This window comes from Hirundo rustica, chromosome 7 (assembly GCF_015227805.2).
Source record: "Hirundo rustica isolate bHirRus1 chromosome 7, bHirRus1.pri.v3, whole genome shotgun sequence".
NCBI lineage: Eukaryota > Metazoa > Chordata > Aves > Passeriformes > Hirundinidae > Hirundo > Hirundo rustica.
Genome location: NC_053456.1, coordinates 36,348,564 through 36,373,550, shown reverse-complemented (window position 1 = coordinate 36,373,550; position 24,987 = coordinate 36,348,564). Strand labels below are relative to the sequence as shown.

The window sequence follows — 24,987 nt, the reverse complement described above, 5'->3', positions numbered from 1 at the left end:
TGAAAGATGGAGCGAGGTGTCTGCGTGAGGTGCTCCCATCCCTGAGCAATGTGGCGTGGAGCAGGGCTGTGCTCCTCCCATCACAGCGCATTAGGGATACCATAACAGTCGCTGATGTGAGCTGCTGTGGAACGGATCCCATGGCAAACACGCCGCGGAAGAGAAATGGAGCTTTTCCTCCGCTCGCCCTGCTGCAGACTGGAGGAGCAGCACAACTCTGAGTGCCTCATAAATAATGGGGTGGGGGGAAACCCCTCGGAGGGTGCTGACAAACTTCCAGGCTAGAGAGAGATCTCAAATGAGAGTTTGCTTGAGGCTTCCATCATAGAATCAATAAGGTGGGAAAAGATGTCTAGGATCATCAAGTCCAACCGATCCTAAATGGAAATACACGTTGTGGGCCCCAGGAGAACCCCATCTTACAACCTGAGGATCAAAAACTGTAAGAGGACAGTCTAATCACAACACCTCACAAAGACCTTCAGAAATGTTTCTTCATCCTTTGTTAACAGTAAATCCTACAGTTAGGTTTGCAAGGAAAAACAAAAGTCCTTTCACAGGGCTTTAATGGTATCTTAATTCGAATATAAGCAGTAAGATGATGCTCTTTAGAGTGTCTGGGAAAAAAGAACACCCTCCAACCATTACACTGAATTTATATAAGACATAAAAGAGAAAATACAAGTAATAAACATTGTATTTGAGCACAGATTCTGAGAATAAAAACACATTTGGAGCAGCAAGCAAATAAAACCAACTGCTTGCTCTGCACAAGTCAGCAGTGGGAGGCAGGCGAGTTTGGAGGGGAAGGTCCAAGGGCTGGGAAGCAGCCAGACCATCCCCGTGGGCAGCGTTTCTGGGATCCACATTCTAAAGATGCTGCAGGGACCTCTCCACTGTCCAACTCTTCCCAAATGACTTGGAGTTCTCCCTTGTGCTCCCCTCACCTTCTGACGTCTCCTCATTTGCATATCAAGTATCACAGAATCCTTAAGTTTGGAAAAGACCTCCAAGATCAAGTCCAGCCTTCAACCTGACACTATGATGCCCAAGGCACTTACCTCTGTGTCCACACTTTCAGGGATGGTCAGTCCTCCACCTCCCTGGACAGCCCTTTCCAATGCTTAATCACTCTCTCAGGAAAGAAATTTCCCTAATATCCAACATGAACCATCTCACTGATGCCAAGGACTCTACAGAAATTGCTGGTGTCATCAGACTCTTCCATCAGTCTCATTTATTAATGGCCGATTTTATTTAGGAAAAAACGATGCCTTTTTTGGCAAGCTAGAGATCCCAAAGTATTCCCTCTGTTCAGCAAGCAATGGGATACAGTTGGGTTGCAGGCGCTTGATGCCCTTCTCAAACCATAAATCATAATTAGTTAAAAAAAGAATGTTGGTAGACCTGCTCTTGTTTCTGGAAAAGCAAAGTGTATAAAGAATTTCCTTAGAATAAAAAGGATGAAGACTTGAGAATCTTCATCAGTTAACGCCTAGAAAAATCCATGAAGTTCCTCTGTCTAAAAACTGAAATCTCAACGCTTTTGTTTGTTTGTGTATTTCCAACAAGGGGATGTGCAGCTCTGGGACTGCCCAAATGGGCCCCAAAAAGGTGAGATTAGAGATGGACATGGCTTGCAGAAAACATGGAAGTGCTCAGGTCCTGCTGAGGCTTTTCCAATGCACCTCTGCCTATTAATCACTTGCAAAGCTTTATGCTCTTATGATTTACAAGCCATAAGGGGGATGTTTGACAGTGGGAAACCCACAGAAAACCTGACAGCAAAGAAAATCTGCACTGGAGACACCTGCCAAAAGTGACAACAAGTTCCACTTGGAAAGCAACTCAGAAAGAGCTGTGCAGGAATTTAAAAGCTGAATTAAAGTCAGAATTGAGGAATTAAAGCCTCTTGCCCAAGTGTTCCTGGTGCATTAAGTGCTTTCCCTCTCTCTCTCTCTCTCTCTTTCTCTCCCCCAGCTACTTCCCTGCAAATCCCTCTTTGGGCCACATTTGGAAATTATTTAAAAAAGATAAAATATCCCATATCTGTTACCAATTAGAAGAAACATGTGAATATTATTTTCTAATTTGTGACTCAATCTTAAAAGCGAACTCACTGAAATCATTACAGTGGCTCCTGAATATTCCTATTGTGCTCCTTAAAAAAAACCAAACCAAAACCGAACAGTGGGTATGTCCTCTACTGCCCGAGACGCCCTGAGGCTGAATGTATCAATAAGAACCATCAAAGCCCTGGACATGGACTGCCAAAAAACTGTAATTTCTGCTCCCTGGCAGCTGCAGCCCAGGGGTTGCCGAAGGGATCCGTTCCCTCCTAATGGTCTTTGTGCCGCTTGGGTTTGCGGCGAGTCAGGATGAACCAAGGAGGCCCAAGCTGAGTGGCCAACACAAGGTGTCCAAGCTGTCCACGGCACAAGTGACCCCTTCCAGTTGTAGGAGCTCCGAGCCAGGATTTATGAGAGCAGCAACGGAGCTTTCTTTGTAAAACCCAGACGCAGCATGACTTGAGTGAGTAACTCCTGAAAATTGGTAATTTCCTGGTGGTTAGCAGGAGAAGGCCCACCAATGGGGAAGCAGAGGCTGCTAATAAATTTATAGTGCGTTATATGCCAATTAGACCCCCTCAGCCCTTCAAGAGGCAGCACCACCAATCAGGTTATCATTCCACAAATGTACTCTTTAGGGCTGAGCTCATCACAAATCAATCCTGCATTTCAAGTGCAATTTTCATTAGCGTTACCCGGGACTGCACCGGTGAAACAATGCAGGCAGGTATTTTCCTTCTCCCCTCCGAGCACCCTTCCCCGACGTCTCGTGCACAGCTATTTGCTCCTCCTCGTGCACAGCCACGTCTCAGCTTCAAATGGTAAATAATCATTTTGAATACCACATTAATCCTGCGCCGAACCAGATTTATTACACGCGTCACACGCGGGAGTTTCGCCGTCACTCGCAAGCCAGCCGTGAACCCTGCGCTTAAATTACATCCTTGTGCCTGACCACGCACCATGCAAGGTTCTGTCAGTGCCAGGAGTCAGCAGCTCCCTCAGCTCCCCACCCTGTGACATCCACAAGTGTCAGGACACCCAATGCTGCTTGTTTGGGAATTCAGAAAAAGGAAAAATACAGAAATAAATACTCTGTAAGGTTTAGCATCTGCTTTAAACCTCTGGTCACAGCTTAAATCACAGCTTTTCCTCTGTGCAAGCAACACTGCGTTTGGATGCCCTTCGCTTCGTTTTTGATGAACGAGGCCAGAAACAGCCTTTAGTTTTAGCTTTGTAACCTATGGCAGCACGGAGATGCCTCCTGCCCAGGAGCACAGGGCAACCTGAGCCACCAGGAATGGGTTTTTCTTTTCTTTTGCTTCTCCAGCCAGGTACAGACCTTGGAGAAGCACACACAGAAACCTATCAGAGAATGTCCTGAGTTGGAAGGGATCCACAAAGATCATCCAGTCCAACTCCTAGCCCTGCATGGACACCCCAACAATCCCACCCCGTGCATCCCTGAGCGCGATATCCAAATGTTCCTCGAGGTCCTGCAAGCTTGGGGCCCTGACCGACCCAAACCTGACCCAACCCTAGGTGGAGTTACAAATGTAACATCCATGTTAGGCAGACTTAAAGAACATGGGCCTCCTAATGCAAGAATTCCCCCAACTTTCACTTCCTTGCTTCTCAGCCAGGTAAGGTCCCCTTGAGTCATGGCAGGACTAAATTTTACTTCCTCAACTGCCCCTGCCCCCACTCGTTTTAAATTTTATGGAGTCTCCTCACAAAAAAAACACAACGTAGGAAGAGCAGTGCCTGATGCCTCAAGCCTTGGGCTGTCACCTGCATCTTATTTCTACTTAACCTCTTAAATAACATTGGAATTCACTTTGTCCCCTGATGGGCGCTGTAATGAGAACCTCCTGTCAATCACGGCTCCATTAGCCGGGACAGACTTTCACTTCCTGAAACAATTTATTGGATTCCCAGAAGCGAATGGGCCTTGCCCCTTTTGAGCCGGGTTTTTTGGGGAGCTATTCAGCGGGAGCGGGTGTCCCTTCTGTCCCTGCTGAGCGGGGCATTGTTCCCCCCGCTGGCTCATGGAAACGGCTTCCTGAGCTGACCCACCTCTCCTTGTCCCGGCCAGGCCGAGTGTTTGCCAAAAACTTCTTTGGGCTGCTCAGTTCACCGGCGCAACACAAAACCCACCAGCTGTTTCCAGCCACGGGGGCAGGGGGAGAAGCCAATCCCAATGTTAACCCCTTCCCCACAAAACCCCAAGGCACGGAGCCAGTCATCCCCAGGGCAGAGGAGCCGGACTCCGAGATAGCTCCCTCTTCCTTAAAAAGCAGGATCTGCTCTCATTTAGCGTGGAACTAAAGGCAATTTTGTTTTCCTCTTCCTCTTCCTTGGTCACAACTCAAATTGTAGCTTGAAGAAAAAAAATCTTACTAATAGAGGCTAAAACCACTTTGGTTGGAACATTATCTTGAGAGGAGAATTTCCATTTCCCCAAGTGTGTGCAGTCCTTATGAGGTTCATTTGCAATGAGTCTATCGGTTTTGATGAGATAATAAAATGCATTTTATTTAAAAATATCTCCACTTCCACTCCCCCCGCCAGAGGAATTTAAATGGTCAGTTAATCTTTCTGCTTCAGAAACAACCCACTGAGTAAATAAAAGAGGACTCAAGATTATATAAACCAAGATTTTTTCCTATTCTAACACTGGTCTCGAAGACTAAAATACAGATTCACCTGAGCATTGGCTGTGTGCCTTTTTAGTATAAATCCATTTAACTTTTAGCCTGGGAAAGGGAGAAAAAATGGAAACAAGATGACAGTTATCTCCAGCCTTCTGTGATTCTCGAGTCAATAGTAAATGGGGGGACTCGTTAGTGCCATGGTGATCCAATCAGGATGAAATTATGCAGTCATGTAAGAAATAATATCTATTAGGCTAATTTAATCAACGAATACTTTACAGATGAATTAGAATGCAGAATCCAATTATTTCAAACATTTGGACTGTCAGCCGCTGTGTTTTTGAAGCGGTGGAAGGGGAGGTAAGGAAGGCTTAAGGATCCTTTCAAGATGAGGGTGGCTGGGCTGTGTTTGTAGCAGGAGAGCTGGAACAGCAGAAAAACTGACAGCCACAATCAGCACCTTCTGTGGCTCCTGGGGCACCTTCCTCTGGGATATTGGCACGGACAGCTTGATCTGCTCCTTGCACTGGCTCGGAACAACTGTCCCAAGTCTCAGTGATTTCCCCAGGCCAGCCACCCTTTAAAAGGAAGGTTTACACTCTAATGTCAAGGGGCCTTCTGTTACTGGGAAGGGAAGATGTGCCCCGGGTTGGGGCACAACATCCTGGCGCTGCCCAGCTCCATGGATTACATGTGGCATTTATTCCCTTGGAAAACCAAGGCATTGCTTTATGGCGCCATGCAAAGAGAAACGGGACAGACAGAACTACTACCAGAAATGGAAATTAGTTTAAAACACCACTCGACCCAAAAAGGAGGGGACAAAACTGGGGGCTGTGAGTACACAAACCATGATCCAGCCTGACTCACATCTGCTCTGCTGATACTTATGTCAAACCACGAGAGGATCGTGAAGCTTGCCAGAAAACCATCACTGCTCCATCCAGGAGACTTAGGGATCGGCTCCTTGCTATAGAACAAAGGCACATCCCACCCTCTCTGTGGAGAATTTTCTCCCCAGTCTACTGGAATAAAGAAACAAGAGCAGCCATCCTCTGCATTTTGAGTAACAGAACGGTTTGGGTTGGAAGGGACCTTCAAGACCACCTCATTCCAGCCCCTCTGCCATGGGCAGGGACACCTTCCACTACCCCAGGCTGCTCAGAGCCTTGTGGAACATCTCACACGCACATCCAGCCTCATCACACAGGGCCTGCCCATCCCACTCACCATCAGAGCAGTTATTTCAAGACCTGAAGATGGCAAAGGTGCCATGTTTTGCTCAAGTCTACAACCCAAAAATGACACTTTTCCCTCTCTCTCATCATTAGCAGAAATTACTTGTTGGTACAGAGAAAAACAAGGCTAACAAGAAAGTGATGGATAATTTAATCATGTGGAATATCGTTCACAAAGAGCTGAATGAGTTTCACAACAGAGCTTAAACTGAAAAAATTCATTTAACTCTCTGGGCTTCAGCATTTCCTTTAAGTTTGAGCATTGTGAAGAACAGAGCAAACCTGGTGCCTACTGCAGAGTGTGGATGCCCCGTTGCTCTGTAAGGTCTGTGCTGCAATTCCCAATGTACCTGTGATCCAAACATTTTTCTGCCCTGTCATCTGGAGCGGTAAATGGGCTCTCCTGCTTATTTAAACATTTAATGCTCTTCTGATGCCCCAATTATGACTGTTTCCTGTGATGGATTAGCACAGAATACAGCAGTGACAATTTTCTGCAATCTGCAGAATATCAAATTTTGATTACTTCAGGAGGAGAAAGTAAAGTTATAAGCAAACTGATTGATAAGGAACAGAGGAATACTTCATGTGGTGGCTCATTGGGAGCCTTGATGAATGCCTGGCAGGACTGTGATGAGTCCCCACAGAAGACATGCAATAACTCTGAGGAGATTTAAGGTATTTATTGCTCAAATAAAACAAAACCAAGTGACACGAGTAGGTGAAGTAGCACCAGGTGATTACAGTCTGCTGATCAAGACCAAGTGCAATTCCAATTTTTTTGCAGAGCAAAAAACCAAACTAATTCTCCAGCTTGCCGACAGAACACTGATGGGTTATTTTGGGAATTTTGGATGCTGGCTTTCTTCAACAAGGAATGGGGTTGTTGCAGAGTCAGATCCTGATGGTGGATTACCTTCTAGCTTATGCCGGCAGTCGTTCTACTTTTGGGTGGCAAATTATTTAGCAGTACCCTCTTTAGATAACATGATGATCCATCCATCCATCCATCATCCAATCTATCCCATAAAGCTATAATACATACAAAATATATAAGGTTGGACTTGATGATCTTGGAGGTCTTTCCCAACCTAAATGATTCTACGATTTTCTCTCTACATGCACACATTCCCTGGGCCTCACTCCCTTCCAGCAGCAGCTTTTCCACCTGTGAGACTGAGAGGAATTCCCAAAGGAGCATCCCTACCACGGTGCAAGCAGTGCCTTTTGCTCCACAGCAAGGTGTAGAGAGCTCCTCTGAAGGGATGAACTGCTCTCTCCTCAATTACAAATCTCTCTTGCTCAGGGCTTCCACGGCAATAACATGTCAACAATCTCCCTGTGCTGGCAGAGGCAGACGTGACCCCTTCACTATGAAACAGTTGCTGAGCCGTGTCTCTGTGAGAATCCCTAAAGCTCTCCCCGAGCGCGAAGGGACTTTGTATTAAAAGCATCTTCCCCAAAACAGTTCAGACTGAGGGAACCTTCTGAGAGATACGAGGGAGGAAAAAAGCCACCAGTGAAGAGCGTGATGCATTTGAAGGGAGGGTTGCATCAGAAGCACCTTCTCCTTCAGAGAAGGGAGCTCACTTGAGCCCACAGTGCTGGTTTGCTATTAAAAAAGGCACTTGCAGTTAAGCGGTGAAGAGAAACGATTTTTTTTATTTGCAGTTTACTATTTCTGGGCAGGGTTGATGGATGTTTTGGACAGAAGAGGCTGAAAGGAGGCTTTGTGAGCCAGGATGATTAAAACAGTTGTCTTGAGCTGAGTTTGTCTATTTTGAAAAGAAGTGGGGGAGACTCCAACCAATCCATCAGCAATCCACCGCCGGCAGACGCAGGCACTGATTAGACACGACAGCTTTGCAACAGGTTTGAAATCAAAGTGCAGTAAAACTAGCCTGGCTGTCTGTGTGTGTTTGGAAAAGATGCCCAGGAGCTACAGGGAACCCGAAGATTTTCAGCTTTTCCAGTTCTGAGAGTCAGCATGGGAACACCGGTGGCTTTGGTGGCACTCCAAGGAGGATAAAGAAGATCCTGGCAGTAAAACAAAGGATGCTTAAAACTCTCAGTTTAAGAGAGAGTTCTCATCTGAGAACATGATGGATTTGGAGGATTCTTTGATGTGGTATTTAGGGGCCTGGCAGTACTAGGCCAAGGCTTGCACTCGACGATCTTGGAGGGCTTTCCCAGCTTTATCCATTCTATGATTCCACGGATATTTCAGACACCAAGCACAACTCGAAGGCAGGGTGTGTATTCCCAGCTAGCCAAACAGAACATGCAAGAGCAAAGACCAAGGACCTGCTGCCTTCCCTGCAAAATGCTTGGACTTTCTAGGGCCAGCACATATCCCAAATCACTTGCCCTCTGCTGATAATGCCTAGAATGATGCCCCTGAGCTGTATCAACCCATTCTGTTTACTGTAAAATATTCTTCCACCCTGAACGAAAAGGAATTAGTGATTACTCTGAGATCTAAACAATGTGACAGACTTGGCTGGGTATTTTGCACAGCTTTTACAGTGAAAAAAAAAAAATTGCTATTGCTGATGGGATCTGGCAATTAAAGTATTTTCCATCTGACAAACAACAGGCAGCTCCCACCAACAGTCAGAAGCTCTACTAAATTCCTGAGCATTTGTTTTTTAGCTCCTGGATGAGACCAGAATGGATGAGCACTGAGAACTGCCGGGTGAGACCCTAAATTGCATCTTGGTGGGCATCTGAGCCCAGTCCCTGTGAGCTGAGTGCCAGCAGTCCCAGCAATCCTGGTGTTTGCTTATGGTCTGTCCTTGGGGAACGGCTTCCGAGGGATACAACAACCTGGCAGCTACCTCCAATCCTGCCTGGATGCTCGGAAAAAAAGCTACAGCTCCCTCAGAGATCAAGTGGGCAGCAGCCCCTTAACAGGAACTGGTCTATGAGCTACCACCACATGTCTAATTAATGACCCTGCCGGTCGCAGCTGGAAGAGCTGAGCTGGGGGTGATTAATTAAATTAGCTGGCAGAGGAAATTACAGTGGAAAAGCCAAAGTTTGATTGCTCCATAATTAACCACAGTGCAAATAATATCTGCATCTATAACTTCCAGCGATGAGATCAGAAGCCAATTGAATTTGGCACTGACTGAAGCTGTAAATATCCTGTGGTGAAAAATGATAGGTTTGTTCTGAAGGGAAAACTTACAGAAATGGACATCCAGCGGATGCAGGAGGGGAGCAGGGCACAGGGAGGAAAGAGCACTGGAATTAGATCTTGATCTCAGCTGATTCCTGCAGTTTTCTGCAGTGATAAGAGGACACAGTGTGAAACAGGAAGAAATATTTTAAAATCTGAATGCTGTGAGATTCCTTACCAGAGCTTTTGGTGAATCTAGAAAGCAAAGGCCACCGAGATCATTCCATCCCTTGCCTTGCTCCACACCCCGTGTTTCCTGGTGGTGGGAATCACTGCTTTCCTCGGGAAAAGACTGCACAGCTGAAGAAACACCCAGTGCAAACACCTCCTCCCTGTTCCTACATCCTCCATGCCCTACTCCTGCTCTTAGGAGCACTTTTTGAACCACAAGAACCCATTTTTCCAAGGAGATCACCTCCAAAGGCTTGTAAAACCCTTCACTCCTCTTTAAATCATTATCATTTCATTAACCCCCTTAAGCATCTCCTGATACTCACTGAAGACTTGAAACACTTCTTACCATCCTTCTCCAAAATGATCTATTTTGGCAAGTTATGGTCATGATATGGACCCACCTCAACCCTGAATCATGCTGGATTACTGTGAGCCTTTCCCCTCCTCCACTGCTGGTGAGTTCTGGCTTAAAGAAAGCTCAGATTTTTTTAACTGTGGCGTGAAATGCAAGCCCTCAAATCTTCAAATGAGCCAAGATTTATTTCCATGCTTCTCAAACTGCTGTCCAATGTACTCTTCCACAAAAAACTGCATGATCCAGAAAATACTTAATTTTCTTTTTTTTTGCAGCGGTGAAACCAATTTTTCTGTGTGCATAGTAAAGTGCACTATATACACATATAAAATAGTATTTCATATTTTTTGCCTTTCATATTTATTTTTATACATTATCTTGAATTTATCACGGATATTATATATAGGCTTGATAAATTCTTGATAAATGTGCTCAATAAAATACATACTTGACCGTATTATATTTACTTGATAAGTATGTTTCTCCAAAGGAAATCCACTTTGTGTGGACCTGAATCATCCCATCAACCAAATCTGTGCCTTCTCCTGCTCCAGACCAAAAGACTCCTGTGGATACTGGCCCCTACTTGGCCATCACACCAGGAGTACCCCTGATACAAAAAAAATTACAATTCCACAAAAAACAATAGTACAATATTTAACTGTGAACACCCAAGCCCTGCTCTGCTTTGCCACTTCTTTCTGAAAATCTGGGGAATCATAAAGCCAGCTCATTTTTTATGCTACCATGTTACTCCTAGCTGACAACACAACTTTTTGGGGTGCCCTGAGAGCCTTCCCTTTAAGCTGGGTTGGATCCTGCATGTCCCATTATGGCAGCAAGATGGTCTGGCTGTAAAAAATGCAAACCAAATCCCACCCCCTCAGAGTGCCCAATGCACTTTCCTCTCACAAAACACCACATCTCATGCTGCAGGTTATTTTCCTTCTACTTCTGAGGCATCCCGTGCTCTGCTCTGCCTCTTATTCCACATCTTAACACACACATTGGTATCAAAGGAGCTGTGTGACTCCATAAAAATGCAAATGTGGCAACAAACACCAGCTAAAAATCAGCTTTGGATGTGTATTAATTTCAGGAATCCCAAAACTTTGTCAGGAGAGCCATTCTCATCTCTCATTTCACTCGGAGCATTCCCATCACACATCCTGCACATCCCAAAACCCTTTTAGCTCCTTCACACCTCCAAACACCCCATGATGTCTTGTAAAACAGATTGTGTCCTTAAAAAAAACATTCAAAATGTTGGTGACTGATTTTTAACAAAGAAAACTCTACATTTCCTTTGGCTGATGAGGTTCTCCAGCCTCTAAATAAATTTTGTGTGATGGTGTCCACAGCTGAAACCAGAGCTGGAAGTGCCTACGCTGACCCAAACTGGAGTTCCAACACTCAAAATTGCAATTGCAGTAGTATTCAAATACTAACATTTATTTTAAACACTATTTTAAATAATAATGTTGTTTTATATAATAATATTTTAACTTCTCTCCTTGGCTGGAAGTCCAAACAAGTAATCCTGATTATTTCCTGTAGCTGTTTGTTTTATTTTCCCCCTTTTTGCCTGAACACAACAGGTGAACTCAAGGAAACTCAGGAATGTATTTAGGACTGGTCTGAGCTGTGGGAGGACAAGTGGCCAAAGCACATCTGGTCTGTAAAGGCTCAGACAGGAGCACACACGTGTCACTAGCAAAGGACTGGAGCTGCAAATTTGGGCTTCTTCAGATGAGAAAGTAAAAAAAGTCAACTTCTGAATATCATCTTTTCATAAGGCATCCTTCAGTTTTAGCACACAGTGACACGATCCTGTTCTTTCCACTTGCAGAGGAGTCTTAGAAGCATTCCTAGGGTTGTGATTTAATTGTGTGTGCACCTCAGCTTCCCAAGCCTGGCTGGTGCTGTACAGACAAGAGAAAATACAGTAAAAACACCCCTTTGGAAATTCTGACCCGGATGAAACCAGGGAAATGTAAATCTTCTGAAGGAAAAGCGAAGTTAGCAGGAAGATTTCTAGGCCATGACACAATCATCCGTTCAACATGAAGGCTTTTTGAAGCTCGGCCCATGCACACCTTTTGAGGCTCCCCAATTACCAAGACACGGCTTCTTCTCGCTCCCCAAATTCTCACACAAGAAATGCCTCAGCACAGGACTTTGCTCTGTCTGCACAATCTGGATAACAGGCACAGGGAGGGATTTCATCTCCCTCTAATTCCTGCCTCCCACCCCTCACCTGTGCTCCCCTCAGCACATTTCCACCTGCTGTTTAATTACTTGAGAGCTGCTGTGATTTCTTCTGGTCACTCATTTCTGCCGGGGCTTCGCTGCTGTCCCCCACTCCAGCACCCACACGTGGAAAAATCCAGCTGGAAGAGCATTATCCCAGAAGAACAGAGAATATTTGAGAGCTGTGGGGAACCTGCATTTGGGCTGCTGTGTACATCAAGTTTCAGTCCAGTCAAAAGCCGGCACCATCTTTTCACTGCTGCCCTTTTCATTTAGTTGTCTTACTGAAGTCTTATCTCCCCAGTCCCTTGCCATAGGCTACCAGCTTCCTGCAGAGCCAGAAACAAAGCTCAGTCTTAAACAAAGGGGGAAAAAAGGGAAAAAGGCACAAAAGAAAGTTGGTCACAGTTACTGTTAGGGAGCCCTGCGGGTTCTGTAGCCAGGACCAAAGCGAGGGATGCTGCTGCTTCTGTGCCTCGTGTCACCGGCCAGCAAAGCCACCAGGAGCATGGGGAGGCACTGCCTGCCTTCAAAGCATCCCCACCACTGCCTTCAGCCACGCTCCGCTGTCCCAGGAGCTGAAACAGACCCATCCAAAAGGCTGAAATGGGCCAAAAACACGGGAGGAACACAACCACCATCACTGGTGACAACCGCCAAGAGCCTCTGGTCTGTGGGCACAACCTTCCTGTGACATCCCACACAGGGAAAAGATAATCCTGGGGACCACCTCCCACCCTCTGTTCAGCCTTAACCACCATCAGTTTATGTACTTCTTCAACAGCAGAACACGCAGAAACGGCAAAAGGAATTTATACAGCAAAGCTCCCCTAGCACCAACCAGGAATAAACAATATTTGAATATTGTGTGGTTAAACTGCCTGGGGGAGACCTGCTGTGCAGAGAGGCAGATGTGACCTCAGGGCAGGAGGAGTGAAAGGAACCCGGTCAACGTCAACTACACAGAAAAGCTGCAAATAAAGAGAAAATATTTTGCGTAAGATTTCTTTCTAACAGGACAGGTATTTTTCAATCTTCTGGGTGTTCCCCCAAGTGCTTGACTCACAGGACTTCCCAAAATACTCACAGATGAGCATCTGGACCTGACCTGGGCACCTTATAACAGCTGATGCTTGGCATTGGGCATTTTTTAACTCAATGGCTTTATTTTGGCATTATTATTATTATTACAAGTTTCAGCCTTGCAAACATCTGAATTTCGAGAACAAACAAGTGTCCAGTACTTTTCCTTTTGGAAACAACTGATGAGTAACTGGTGAAAGAGCACCTTGGTAAGGCTGCCCAATGCTTTAGGCAGCAAACTTCATTTTCCAGTTGCTTTTAGCATATTTAGGATGAAACTCTCTGTATGTGTTCCTCAGGTGCTGTGGAGCAGCAGACACGTGCATCCACACATGTGGCGTGCAATTTAACTCCAGTGTTAATGATACCAAGGAATTTTCTGAGGAAAAACTAACCCACTGTGGTTTCCATCTGACTCTTTTTCAGTGATCCTGGCCTTTGGCCATCAGCCTGATGTAAGCCATGTTTCCCATCAAGTTATAAATTCACCATCCATTTTTTCCCATCTGAAATTAAAGTTTTGTTCTAACTGTCCCTTCAATTCCTCTGTTGGAGCTCCACAGTGTCCCTGATAAACACAGTGATGGTTTTGTCTCTGTTAGTGAGCTCTGAGTTGACCTTTTCAAGGGGCTTTTGGCAAAGCAGATGTGAAGTCCACTGAAAACACATTGGCCTTCAAATCTCTCTAGCTCTGGTAGGTGTTTGGGAGGGAACTAATACAAAAAGAGAAATAATCAGTCCGTATCTAAACCAAAAGTTAAGTTTGAAGCCAAGATCCTACACAGTTTTGAGACCTTCAGGACAGGCATTCACCCACCCACCAGATGGGTTCTTATTCCAGCAAACAAACAAACAACATCCCTTTTTCTATTGCTGATTATCAACTTATGAACACTCCTTTCCCCAAAAAATCCTCCTTGTTTGAGTCCTGAACTAAAATCCTAGATTTCTCCAAGTATAGCAGCCCATCAGCTTCTCTTTCTAGGGAATTTCAGCTTAACTTGGTACTTTTCAGCGTGGCAGCCAAACCCACAGAGGAGAACCCAAATTTGCCAAGGATCTCACCAGAATAAAGGTACCTGGAGCTGACTGTGCCTTCAAAGGACACCTTCCACTACCCCAGGCTGCACCAAGCCCTATCCAGCCTGGTCTTAGACACTTCCAGGTATTCAATGAAATGGTACTAATGCTATTTAGATTGGAAAGAAGAACAGCATTGTGGCCTTTTCATAAATGCTTTCATAATCTGCAGAAGAAGACAAAAACACTTCCTCTGCACGTTTCTCTTTCGCCACCACCGAGGAAAATAACAGTTGTAATAATTATTGCAAAGCAGGCTCCCGTTTACCAAGAGTCTGAGCTTTCACCAGAGGCAGCTTTGCACACAAGAAAGGTGCAGCTGAGCCGGGGAGCATTTCATCTAAAGCACTCATTAACTTGGACAAGCGGGGTCGAGGGTGTTGTGGTTGTTTTGTTTTGATTTTTAATCATCCAGGCATCTCCCAGGCTGCCGTACAGGCACCCGTGTTTTACCGGATCAGCTCCTGGGTGACAAGGGCTGCCAAGCAGCTGCAAGGACAATAAAACAGAATATTACTGCTACTGCTACCACCTTTCATCTTTGGAGTATGGCATTTGAGCTTCCAAGGTCTCCAAAAGGCTGAAGTCTGACCAGCAGCCAGCCAAGCTGACGTTCCACCCGCCTCACTCAGCTCTTCCTGTCAGATGCATTTCCTGGAAGCTACGGGCGAGTGACAATTTTATTTTTTTGTTTATATTTAATTGCAAACCAACCCAACGTGGAAGCACACGAAGGGTTCACTCCTCCAGCTGCAGCCTGGAGTTTACTGGCAGCAGTGAATCAGTCTCTTTATTTATGTCTGCGTTTGAGAACGCGATGCCGCCGTAACTAATAATTTATCCATTTTCCTCATTATCTCCATGAAATATCTGCTGTCCAAAACAGAGCTAATAGAACTCCAGCTCGCTGGGAGTCGTGCTGCTCAGTGGAGTTCAGCCACCAGGAAGAGCAGGAGCGAATTCTTATTGATCCCTTCCCAAAGTCCAAGCCGGAAACCTTAAGCCAAACCTTAAGTCAAACCCGCGGTCCCCGAGCAGCTGCTGGGCCGGCAGCAGCCCAGCTGTCTAAACTTTATTGGCAGCAAATGTCATTCTTGCACATGAACTGCCTGCCTGGAAGAGCCAAAGGCACATCTTGGGCTATCACATCCCATCACGTTCCCCGACGAGATGTGAAAACCGGAATGGGAAACGTCAACAGAGTCCGGCCGCGGCGAGGAGCGGGGCATGCCCGCTGACAAGCGCGCCGCCGTGACAGAGATGGGCTCCGAGTTGCAATTAGTGGCACTGTCATTTTCGGGCGCTCCTGCCAATTAATTAAGCCTGTCAAATGGAAAAACCGCGGCATTCACATGATAATTTATATCGGGAGAGACTGGCCCGGCAAAGCCGCCAACAAAATCCCCTCCGAGCGCTTCAGGAAAAAAAAGAATAATAAAAAAAATATATATAAAGAAGTGGAAAGGGGAGGGGGGGACAAAGAAAGAAAGAAAGTTAAACTGTCCTTGTTATAATTGTTAACTCTGATCGCTCAAGTAGAAGATGGGCTGATTAAAACTCCAAACGAGCCCCCAGCTCGCTTAAATCTCAGAGTCCGGAATGATAGAATCAGAGGAGTTTATTCATACCATTAAGCCCCAGAGAACTTAATTGAAAGAAGAGCATAGCCTGGACCTTGACAAGCGGGAGGTCACAGTAATTGCTGCCGGACATATTTAACATTAAGATAATCAGGCCATTAATTACCCTTTGGATCATTAAATCAGCCAGTTGCAAAATGAAATTTCTGCCTCTATTACTCACTTGAGAGACCACAGGGGTGGCTTTTAATTTATCAGTGAGCTTGAGATACAAAGGACCAGGCTTGGGGAGGAAGGAAAAGGGGGAGAAAGGAGGGGGTTTGCTTCAGCAGAGGCAGGAATATCAATCCGCCATGCTTGGTGATCGTGGCAAATTAACTAGGTAAGATAACCTCAGCTTCTAAAGGCAGAAGCTGGGGGTATGTAAATAGATGAGGGCAGACAGGGAGATCAGAGCCTGCACACCACTTAGCAGGATAATAAAGGAAATCATCCTTGATTATCAGTGCTAATTTGGACACTGCCGGTAGCTTGTTATGCGTGTTCTGAGTAGCATTTAATTAATTCAATTGCTTGTTAATGAGGGAAGTGACATGTGGGGAGCAGATGCCACCCAACTGCAGATGGGTTCTGGTCAGCCCTTCACAATAAAACCTTTTTTTTTTTTTTTAATCTTCTTTTTTTTTTTCTTTTTTTAGATTTATTTTTAAAACCCCCCTTCCCCCAGCCCTGGAAATGGAAAGGTGTCAGGCGTGGAGGAGCACTGAAAAGGCACAAAACACTGACCTCATCAGGCCAAGATCCGCCACCGAGCCGGAGCTGGAAATCGCGGATACAGAGGTGCCCCTGCTTCCCCAGGCCCCATTCCTTCCTTCTGCCAGGAATCTGGGATGAGCAGCATCACAAACTGATGGCCAAAGGGAGCAAAGGGTGAGGGAGAGATGGAACACAGCAGCCCTGCAAGATCTCGGATGTGACAGCAGGACCTGAAGTCCTCCGCTTCCCCGGGCTCGCCCTTTATCGATGATGAAGGATTAATTATTTTTACAAGGAAAAGGATTCATATTTTCGTGGAAGGCATGGTGTAATATTTTTCATCCAGGTCACTCCCCAGTGACCTGCCTGGCGTCACGGCCGCTCTCCTCGGAGCAGCACAAGCCAGGCTTTGGTGCAGGATTGTAAAACTCAGCTCAATACAGTGCAGCTGCATAATGTTGTCCCTGACACCATTAAGCTGAGTTCATTAGTGAGCAAGGATCAAACTGGATCTTCCCTTGTAAGGTGAGAGTCAATTCCTGACACTGCCAGCTCCCAGCTCGCGGCTGCTCAGCCAGTGTTGGATTTTCCTGTAACCTTTGGTACCCAGAATAAACAGAGAGACTGCTGAGCAAACAGACCCGAGCACAACTGCTGCTCATGCCCCAAGCCCCAGCTGAAGAGCTTAAAACTACGCCTGAACTTCTGCAATCCACTCATCCCTCAATTCAAAAGCAGTTTTAATGGAGTTGGACATTCCACCTGTTTGTGAGTATTCTCAAAAAGGTGGAATGGTGGAGCACTATCTGTGTGTATGCAGATGATATTTGGCATTGCTGGAGTAGCAGAACAGGAAGCGTGGCTGGGATGGTGCCTGGATATGGCCTTGTCTTCCCTCGGCTTGCCCAGCAACTTCCAGCCAGTGGAGGTGGCACATCCATCCCAACACTCCCAGGGAGACAGAGATGGACTCCTTGGCAGCTCAGGGCAGGAGGCTGAGGGAGCAGAAAACCATCTCCTGGAGTGGGCAGAGGGATGGGGGCACCCTGTCTCATTTGGAGAAGGCCAACACCACCTGGGGAAGTCAACGGTGGCAAATGAGTCTGCAAACCAGAAGCCTCGTGAGCATGAGGAGAAAGCAAAACAAGCTAAATATCTGGTAGGAGATGGACACACCAGTGCAAAAGGAATGGAATTCCCAAGCTGGCTTCCCCATATCTCCAACATTCCTCCACGGAGCTGCTCAGCCCCACAGGGCTCCTCCAGTGCTGCACCACTCCACAGCAGCGTTGTGAAAGCGTGCTTAAACAGTATCAATAGCAATTAGAGGGAAAATCCTGATCCCATCCCCAGCCCCAGTTAATTGTCGCAACATTGATTTACTCTAATTTAACTTCTCACTCCAAATTAAACCCGCATTACCCGAGGAGGGACCGCAGGCGAGCTCCCCCGGCTCGTCCCCTCCCCTCCAAGACAATAAATTTAGTATTGAATACACTTGGAAAAAAAACCTGGCGGTTGTTGCAGGATCCATACTGAAAGATCTTTTTCCTTTTTTCACTCTTTTTCTTTTTTTTTCTTGCTGCGAGTAATTAAAAGATGCTTTTCTTGACTAATGATCCCCCTGTTTAGGAATGGGAAGTCGATACTCCTTCACCAGCAGTCAGCTTCAATTTGTCACAGGCCTCCCGAAGTTTGAGCAGCGTTCTCGGGGCTGCTGGTAATTGCTGGAACCAATTACCAGCTCTCGGAGCTGACCTAATCAGGGACCCACAGACACCACAGCTCAGGGGCCAGCTGGTCCCTGTTCCCTTTCACACTCAAGCGTTTGCGCTTGGGTTTTCTGCCACTTCCCCAACTTTTGGTGCTCACCGGAGCTCGTGTTTATTCCTCCTTCCTCCCCGAATTCCCTCAGCCCTCAGCACTGCTTCACCCTGCGCCACTTCCTTGGGGATCCCACCACACCTGTGCTCCCAAAACCTTCCAGTTCGGTGCCAGAGGCCATACTGGGTGTTGCTTTTGATCCAGGAGCACCAAACAACCTGGAGATCTGCCTGAAGAATTCCAGGATGGTTTGGGTTTCAGTGGGCCTTAAAGCCCCTCTCATTCCAACCCCAGCCATGGGACACCTTCCACTAAGGGCAGGCTGCTTGACTGTCCAAATGGATGTGACCTGGAATATATTGATATTCGAGGACATACCTGGGCAATATATCCCTGATCAATGCAGGAGGGATAATGCCAGGCTTTGAATTTTACATACCCTCCAATCTCAGAACCTTCCTGGCTTTCAAAGTAAGTGTCCAGCTTTATCTTTTCCCATGTTTTGCTTGGATGAAGAATCTGAAGTGCATTTGAGTGGGCTAGACAAGGACAGCAGTATTTCATGTGGTTTAATCACAGAATATCCTGAGCTGGAAGGGACCCACAAGGATCATGGAATCCAGCTCCTGGCCCTGCACAGGCACCCCAACAATCCCACCCTGAGCATCCCTGGCAGCGCTGTCCAAAGGCTCCTGGAGCTCTGGCAGGGTTGGGAATGTGCCCCTTCCCTGGGGAGCCTGGGCAGTGCCCAGCACCCTCTGGGGAAGAAACTTTCCTTGATCTTGTGCCCCGGCACAGCTCCAGCCATTTCCTTGGGTGCTGTCCCTGGGCATAGAGACAGGAGTTGTCCCTCAAGAGGAAGGTGCAGGCCATGATAAGATCTTGAATTTGAGCATATCTTATTTTGGAGTATGCAAAATTGCTAAAGGGAAGCTGCACTCACAGCCTGCCATAGTTCTGTTTTCAGAAACACTGGTGATGTTTTTCTGGGTAAGATTCCTTCATTATGCCGTGACCTAGAGTAGCCATTTGGCAATTCCTCTTATAAAAACCACCCATGGATGCCTCCACCCTTTCCTCTACTCCACAGAAAGACACAGGATGCCACTGCAAGCATGCAGTGATTAGTGCCAACCTCTCCCAGGCTGAAGGGACTGCTTTGATAGCCACACCAAGACCTTCAGGTTCCTTTTAGTCCAGCTTGTGACACCCCTTGAGCCTCCCAGCCCAACTATTCAGTTTTTGTGGAGCAGCTCACTACTTCTTTTGTGTGTGTCCCTAGAAATTTGTGGGTCTCCAACGATGGCTTCATCTCCAATAGAAAGGCAGAACATGGAAAGGTGAAACCCACCCGATGCCCTCTAAAAGTGTCTATTGAGGGCCCATCACAGAATCAGATTCCCAGAATGGTTTGGGTTGGAAGGGACCTTCAGGACCATCTTGTTCCACCCCCTGCCATGTGCAGGGACACCTTCCACTATCCCAGGCTGTTCCAAGCCCTGTTCAGCCTGGCCTTGGACACTTGCAGGGATCCAGGGGCAGCCACAGCTTCTCTGGGCAGCCTGTGCCAGGGCCTGCCCACCCTCCCAGGGAAGGATTTCTCCCCAGTATCCCATCCAGCCCTGCCCTCTGGCAGTGGGAAGCCATTCCCCCTTGTCCTGTCATTCCATGCCCTTGTGCAAAGTCCCTCTCCAGCTGTCTTGGAGTCGCCTCTTCCCCCTTCAGTCCTTCAACAACAACAAAAGGAAGGTTTGTTTAACCCTCCTTTCAGGTCCATTTTAGCTGCTTCCAACAGAATTCCTCATGCACAACTCCAAAGAGCAGTGAGGAAATGGAAAGCAGAGCCTCTACCTGAAAAACATGAATTTGTTTTCTCTCCACGGCCTGGATAGAAGGATTGTGATGCTGGCAAAGACCAAAGGGAAGCACAAAAGGAGGCACACACTTGGAAAAATCCGAACTTTCTGGTATTTACGTGAAATATTGCATTTCAGTCCCTGCTGCAAACAGCAGAGGAATGGGAGCATCAAAGCAAGATTGCAATTGCTGTGTGGGAAAATTTCCAAATCAACCTAATTCTACTTTTTCTAGCACCTCTTCTATCACATAAGCGTGAACCTGGACACAGGGCTAGAAAATCCTATTTATAAAATGAATCTTTTTGTCCAAAAATGCTGCAGTGCAGTGATACCAGTGACAACCAGAATCAGGTGAATATAACCAGGAAGAAGCACAGAAACAAAGTGGGAGAATTAAAATAAGCCCAGAGTATGAAATACTAAGAGAAGAAGGTTGATTTTCTTGAAGTAAAATTCAATCCCAAATGAATTATTAATTGAAATGGATGGTGCTCTTTTCATCACAGTCACGTGGATTTTATTTTTCATTATGTTTATTATGACTACTGAAATAACATGATTTTTATTTTTTAAAATAGAATTCCAATTGAGTGCAAGCATTTTCCTTTCAGGTGTTTAGAACTGTTGCTCCATCTCACCTCAGCAGCAAGGAGCAACATATATTTGTGAGGTGCAAGGATATGAAATCTCTGTATTAAAGTGATAGTAATGACTGCAAGTTCATTTCAATCTACTTGATGAAATCGTTGTGTTTAATAACACGCAGGTACAGAGCAGACATCCCATTTTTGCCTGAACAAGACCTCTCTTTGGGGCTCCCTGAGCACTTTTAAATGCACAGCCATTCATCTAAGCAGCCTGATTAATGTAGTGGCTTCATTCTCGAAGATGAACCAAAGGTGGCACCACAAATTCATTTTTCAGGGCTAACGAAATAATGCAACAAGAAACAGCTGACTTTATTACACACAACAGCACAAACCCAGCCCTCTGCTGCAGGAGGTGGCCCAGGTAGAGTGATCTTTCCACCAGACCCAGAACTGCAAAAAGTATTCTCAAAACATCTGTCTTTGACACTGATCAGATTAATTAAGCATAAACCCCCCTAGTTTTAGGTAGGATCACACATCACAGGCAGATTTTCACTGTGTGGAGCTGTGAGAGGCAGGTAAAACGCTGTTCTGAAAGGAAACACACCCCCCCCGCCAGCAAGTCATGGTTTCACCTAAATCACACACAAAAAAGGTGATCAGTCCATGGCGAGCAGGACTTGGAACAGCCCTGAGCAGAACCAAAGACCTGACAGCCAGGTACAAATTCCCAAGTGAGGCTGGACCCCTGAAGAGAGACTATTAATGACAAACTGATAGTCCAAGAGGCAGGAATTTTGTGGCCCACCGAGACAAAGGGGCATATGACAGGATAATTTAGTCGGCGGAAGAAGCAGGCGCGAGGTTTCCATCTCCCACCGAACAGAAAACTGCAGAGCTGCTGAGGAAAACCTCATCAGAGTGAGAAAGCAACGAGGTCACTCAACTTTTGCCAGACCCTGCTCTGACAGACGTTCCCCCTGGGCATGCAGCAAGGATATAAACAATGACTTTCCCACGAGGGAGAGTTTAAGGGCGGCAGCGTCACGCGCCGGGCCAGGCGGAGCGAGCAAACACCCACCTGGTGGAGTCTGAGGAAGGCTTCACGTGGCCTTGGCTGTTCTCCTCCCACACACTGTTGGCCAGCTCGTTGCCAATGGCTGACATCACCTTGATGAGCTCGATGGGCCAATCGTCCAGGTCCAGGGAGCGCACCCGCGACAGGTGCGTGCCGAGGTTGCGGTGGATACCTGAGCATTCGATGCAGATGAGGGCTCCCAGGTTGAGGCTGGCCCAGTCGGGGTCTGCAGGACAAGGGACACTTCAATTAGGACAAGGAAACGCCCAAAAGAACTTTCCAGCTGGTGTTTGTGTGCGAAGGGTTTGGCTCTGGGGGGGGTTTCACCCTAAATCACAGCTGGGAGGTCTTCCAGGGTCAGTGGAGGAGCCAACCCTTCGGAGAAAACCTCAAGGAGTGAAGAAAAATAAAATGTGGTGTCTCAAAAGATGTATCACCCCGATGAATTAGAGGGGAAAGGAGAAACAAAGGAAATAGAACCATGGTGATGGGTAAAGGATGGTGAAGCAGTGAAGAAAGCCCCTCCTCAGGAACCCAGAGCTGCTCCTAGTCAGCTGAAAGGGAAAAAGCAGAAAAAACCCAGAACTTAGAAACAATTATCTCGTGCTAACTACATCAACTCCCTCAATGACCATGTACACCAGCACCTACGTGTGGCTCTTCCATCTGACTCTTCTTCCATCTCCAAAATCAGGAGATAAACACCAAGATGGAAATGTCCCATGTGGAATAGCCCCAGCTCCAGGGCACGAGCCAGAAGGATTCCATCCACCCAAAACAGCCACACAAAGGGTGAGACTGGGACAAACCTGACACAGGATGGGAAATTCCATTTCCCACCATGGTTCAGAACTCTTTTGCCACTCTCCCGTGCAATTTAAATCCATATTTGTATGGACTGTCCTCCCTTCAGCAAACATTCACCTTAACAAAAGCAACTGAAGACACATGAGAGGAATTTTGTTGTTTTTGTTTTTTTTTTTCCCTAATCCCCTGCTGTCAGATCTTTTCTTTGTGCCTTACTCTCTGCATCCCAAAAAACTCCCCAAAATGCCAAGCAGGAAAATGGGGATTAATTAGGAGGGCAGGCAATTCTTATTCCTATCTAAACAAAATTTGGGGTTGACAGAAAATGAATTTCCAGAGTTTTCTTCTGTTCTGAAAAATTAATCCAAAGACTCGTCTCAACTTCGTGTAACCCACAAATGAAAAGCTATTTCTGGCAGCCAAAATACAGGGAAACAAAACATTTTCTAGTTCTTTGCCATGTTGTGTTTGGACAAAAAATAGGAAAAGAAAGCTGGTAATTTAAATTGTGACGTCCCACATTTTCAATGAAGGCATTTATTGACATGTTTCAACCAGTCCATTGAAATCTAAAAATGCAACCAAGAAGAAAAATCCCCCCTCTTATTCCACTTGAACAGAAAAACACATCGTTTGTTTATGAAGTTACTGTCCATACGAAGCCTTGAATTGTACATAATTTAATATCTACATTATAGATCCACAGCATTTCAGATCTGAAAAAAAATCAGGTGAGAGAAAACGCCTGCCATGCTTTTCAAGCTTTTGGTACAACAACTCCAACAAGTTCCTTTAATTCCATAATTCCTTAGGTATCTCCATTGTTGTTTTGCCAGTGGGAGAACCAGTGGTGTATCTGAAACACACTAAGAAAACCCGCAAATTGCGATTTGTTGGTGTAAATTTGAACACAGCAAGTAATAACTTGAAATTTGCAAACTGTGACCCGGATTAAACCCCTGACCTGCAAAGGTCAGGGTTATCCTCACAAAAGTCCAAAGGGCAATGAGCTCTAAGATGCATGAACTGGGAATGAAGCAAGAGAATGGAATACCAACTTACATAATTCCAATTATTCTGACAGAACCGGTGTTAAGGACCTGACCTCCCTCCCAAACACCTCTCTACTTGAAGCACATGTACTGCATCTCGTACTGAAAAAATTCTTTAAATATTCACCTGCTTCAGAGCATCACAGAACGGTTTGGGTTGGAAGAGCCTCTCAGTTGCCAGCACTGCTATGACTGAAGGGGTCCCCCAAAATAACAACCAGGAAGTTCCATGAAATTTTACCAAGATGTTATTTTCAGTTTCAGCAGTTTGACAAAACACAGCTGAGTGGGCAAGCGGCAAATGAGGAAAGGCAAAGGCTGAGCTCGTTAAAGAAATGAAAATTGCTGTCACCAGTTCACACCACAAGTGGTTAGAAAGCTGTAGCTATTCATGGTTTGGTTGGGTTTTTTTCCTTTTAAGATGATACAGATCCAGCTCCCTTTTCCTGCTGATGGTAAGAATAATTCCGAATTGGAGGATGCTCACAAGCACGTGGCAGGTGTGGACATCAAGGCTTGATGGTAAAAGGAAGAAAAAGCCCACTCAGTGCACCTAGAGTGGTCAAACAAAAAATGAGCTTCTCAGCACCACTGTAATTTATCCAGATTACAACTTTCAGCTGTCCATATTCTCAAAAACACTTGGCTCATTCCTTCCCTGAAAACCTCTTCCCCACTCTGACTCACACCTCAACCAGCTTCATTGTTTGGAGCTGAAAACTCTCTTAGGAGAATAACCCCTCCCTACTGTCTCCTTCATCCCTCTGCATCCAAGGAGGTTGATGAAAGGCTGAACCTTCCTGAGGTCAGCAGCTGTGAGATATCCCTGGGCTGAGCAGAGGGAATTGCTGGAAGGAGGAGCACAAGGGCCAGGGAAAGAAGAAGTAGGGGTGAAGGCATCTCGAGTTTCAGCAGAAGAGAGAGAAAAGTCTGAAGCTCTCCAATTCTTTGAGAGGTTTTCTTTTTCCATTCTGCATGAAAAATTGAATTTTGTGATGAGTAGGACAAGATTGCCCGAATTATTATCTCTGTGTTTGGTTTTCAAATATAAAATACACCAGAGTAAGTGATCAGACTCCTGGACTGGAAAACTCATGACGAGAATCCATGTTTTTAAAGTCTCCCTATTTTCTCCTACAACAGCAAAGACCTGATGTTCCATGTTCTCCAGATATCTTGAAAGAGGTGACTCATATTTATCCTCTGGCAGAGCCAAAATCCAGACATTCCACTGGGATTGCCTAAACAATTGGATCACCTTGGGTGGCTTCTCCAGACAAAGTCAGCACCAGGACTCCTCTGCTTTGGGAAAAGGCAACACCAGTTTCCTTTTGGAACATGAAATCAGACCTCAGGC

At 46.0% G+C, this 24,987-nt stretch overlaps 1 protein-coding gene across 9 annotated transcripts in view; it reads right to left on the bottom strand.

Annotated features, from left to right (window-relative positions):
* Positions 1-24,987, bottom strand: part of AGAP1 (ArfGAP with GTPase domain, ankyrin repeat and PH domain 1) — a 305,411-nt gene that overhangs the window by 16,584 nt on the left and 263,840 nt on the right. For all 9 annotated transcript variants that reach the window (XM_040068863.2, XM_040068857.2, XM_040068859.2 and 6 more), the window contains one exon: positions 21,775-21,997. In XM_040068863.2, the coding sequence (XP_039924797.1) occupies positions 21,775-21,997 (223 nt within the window). The remainder of the gene's footprint in view (positions 1-21,774; positions 21,998-24,987) is intronic.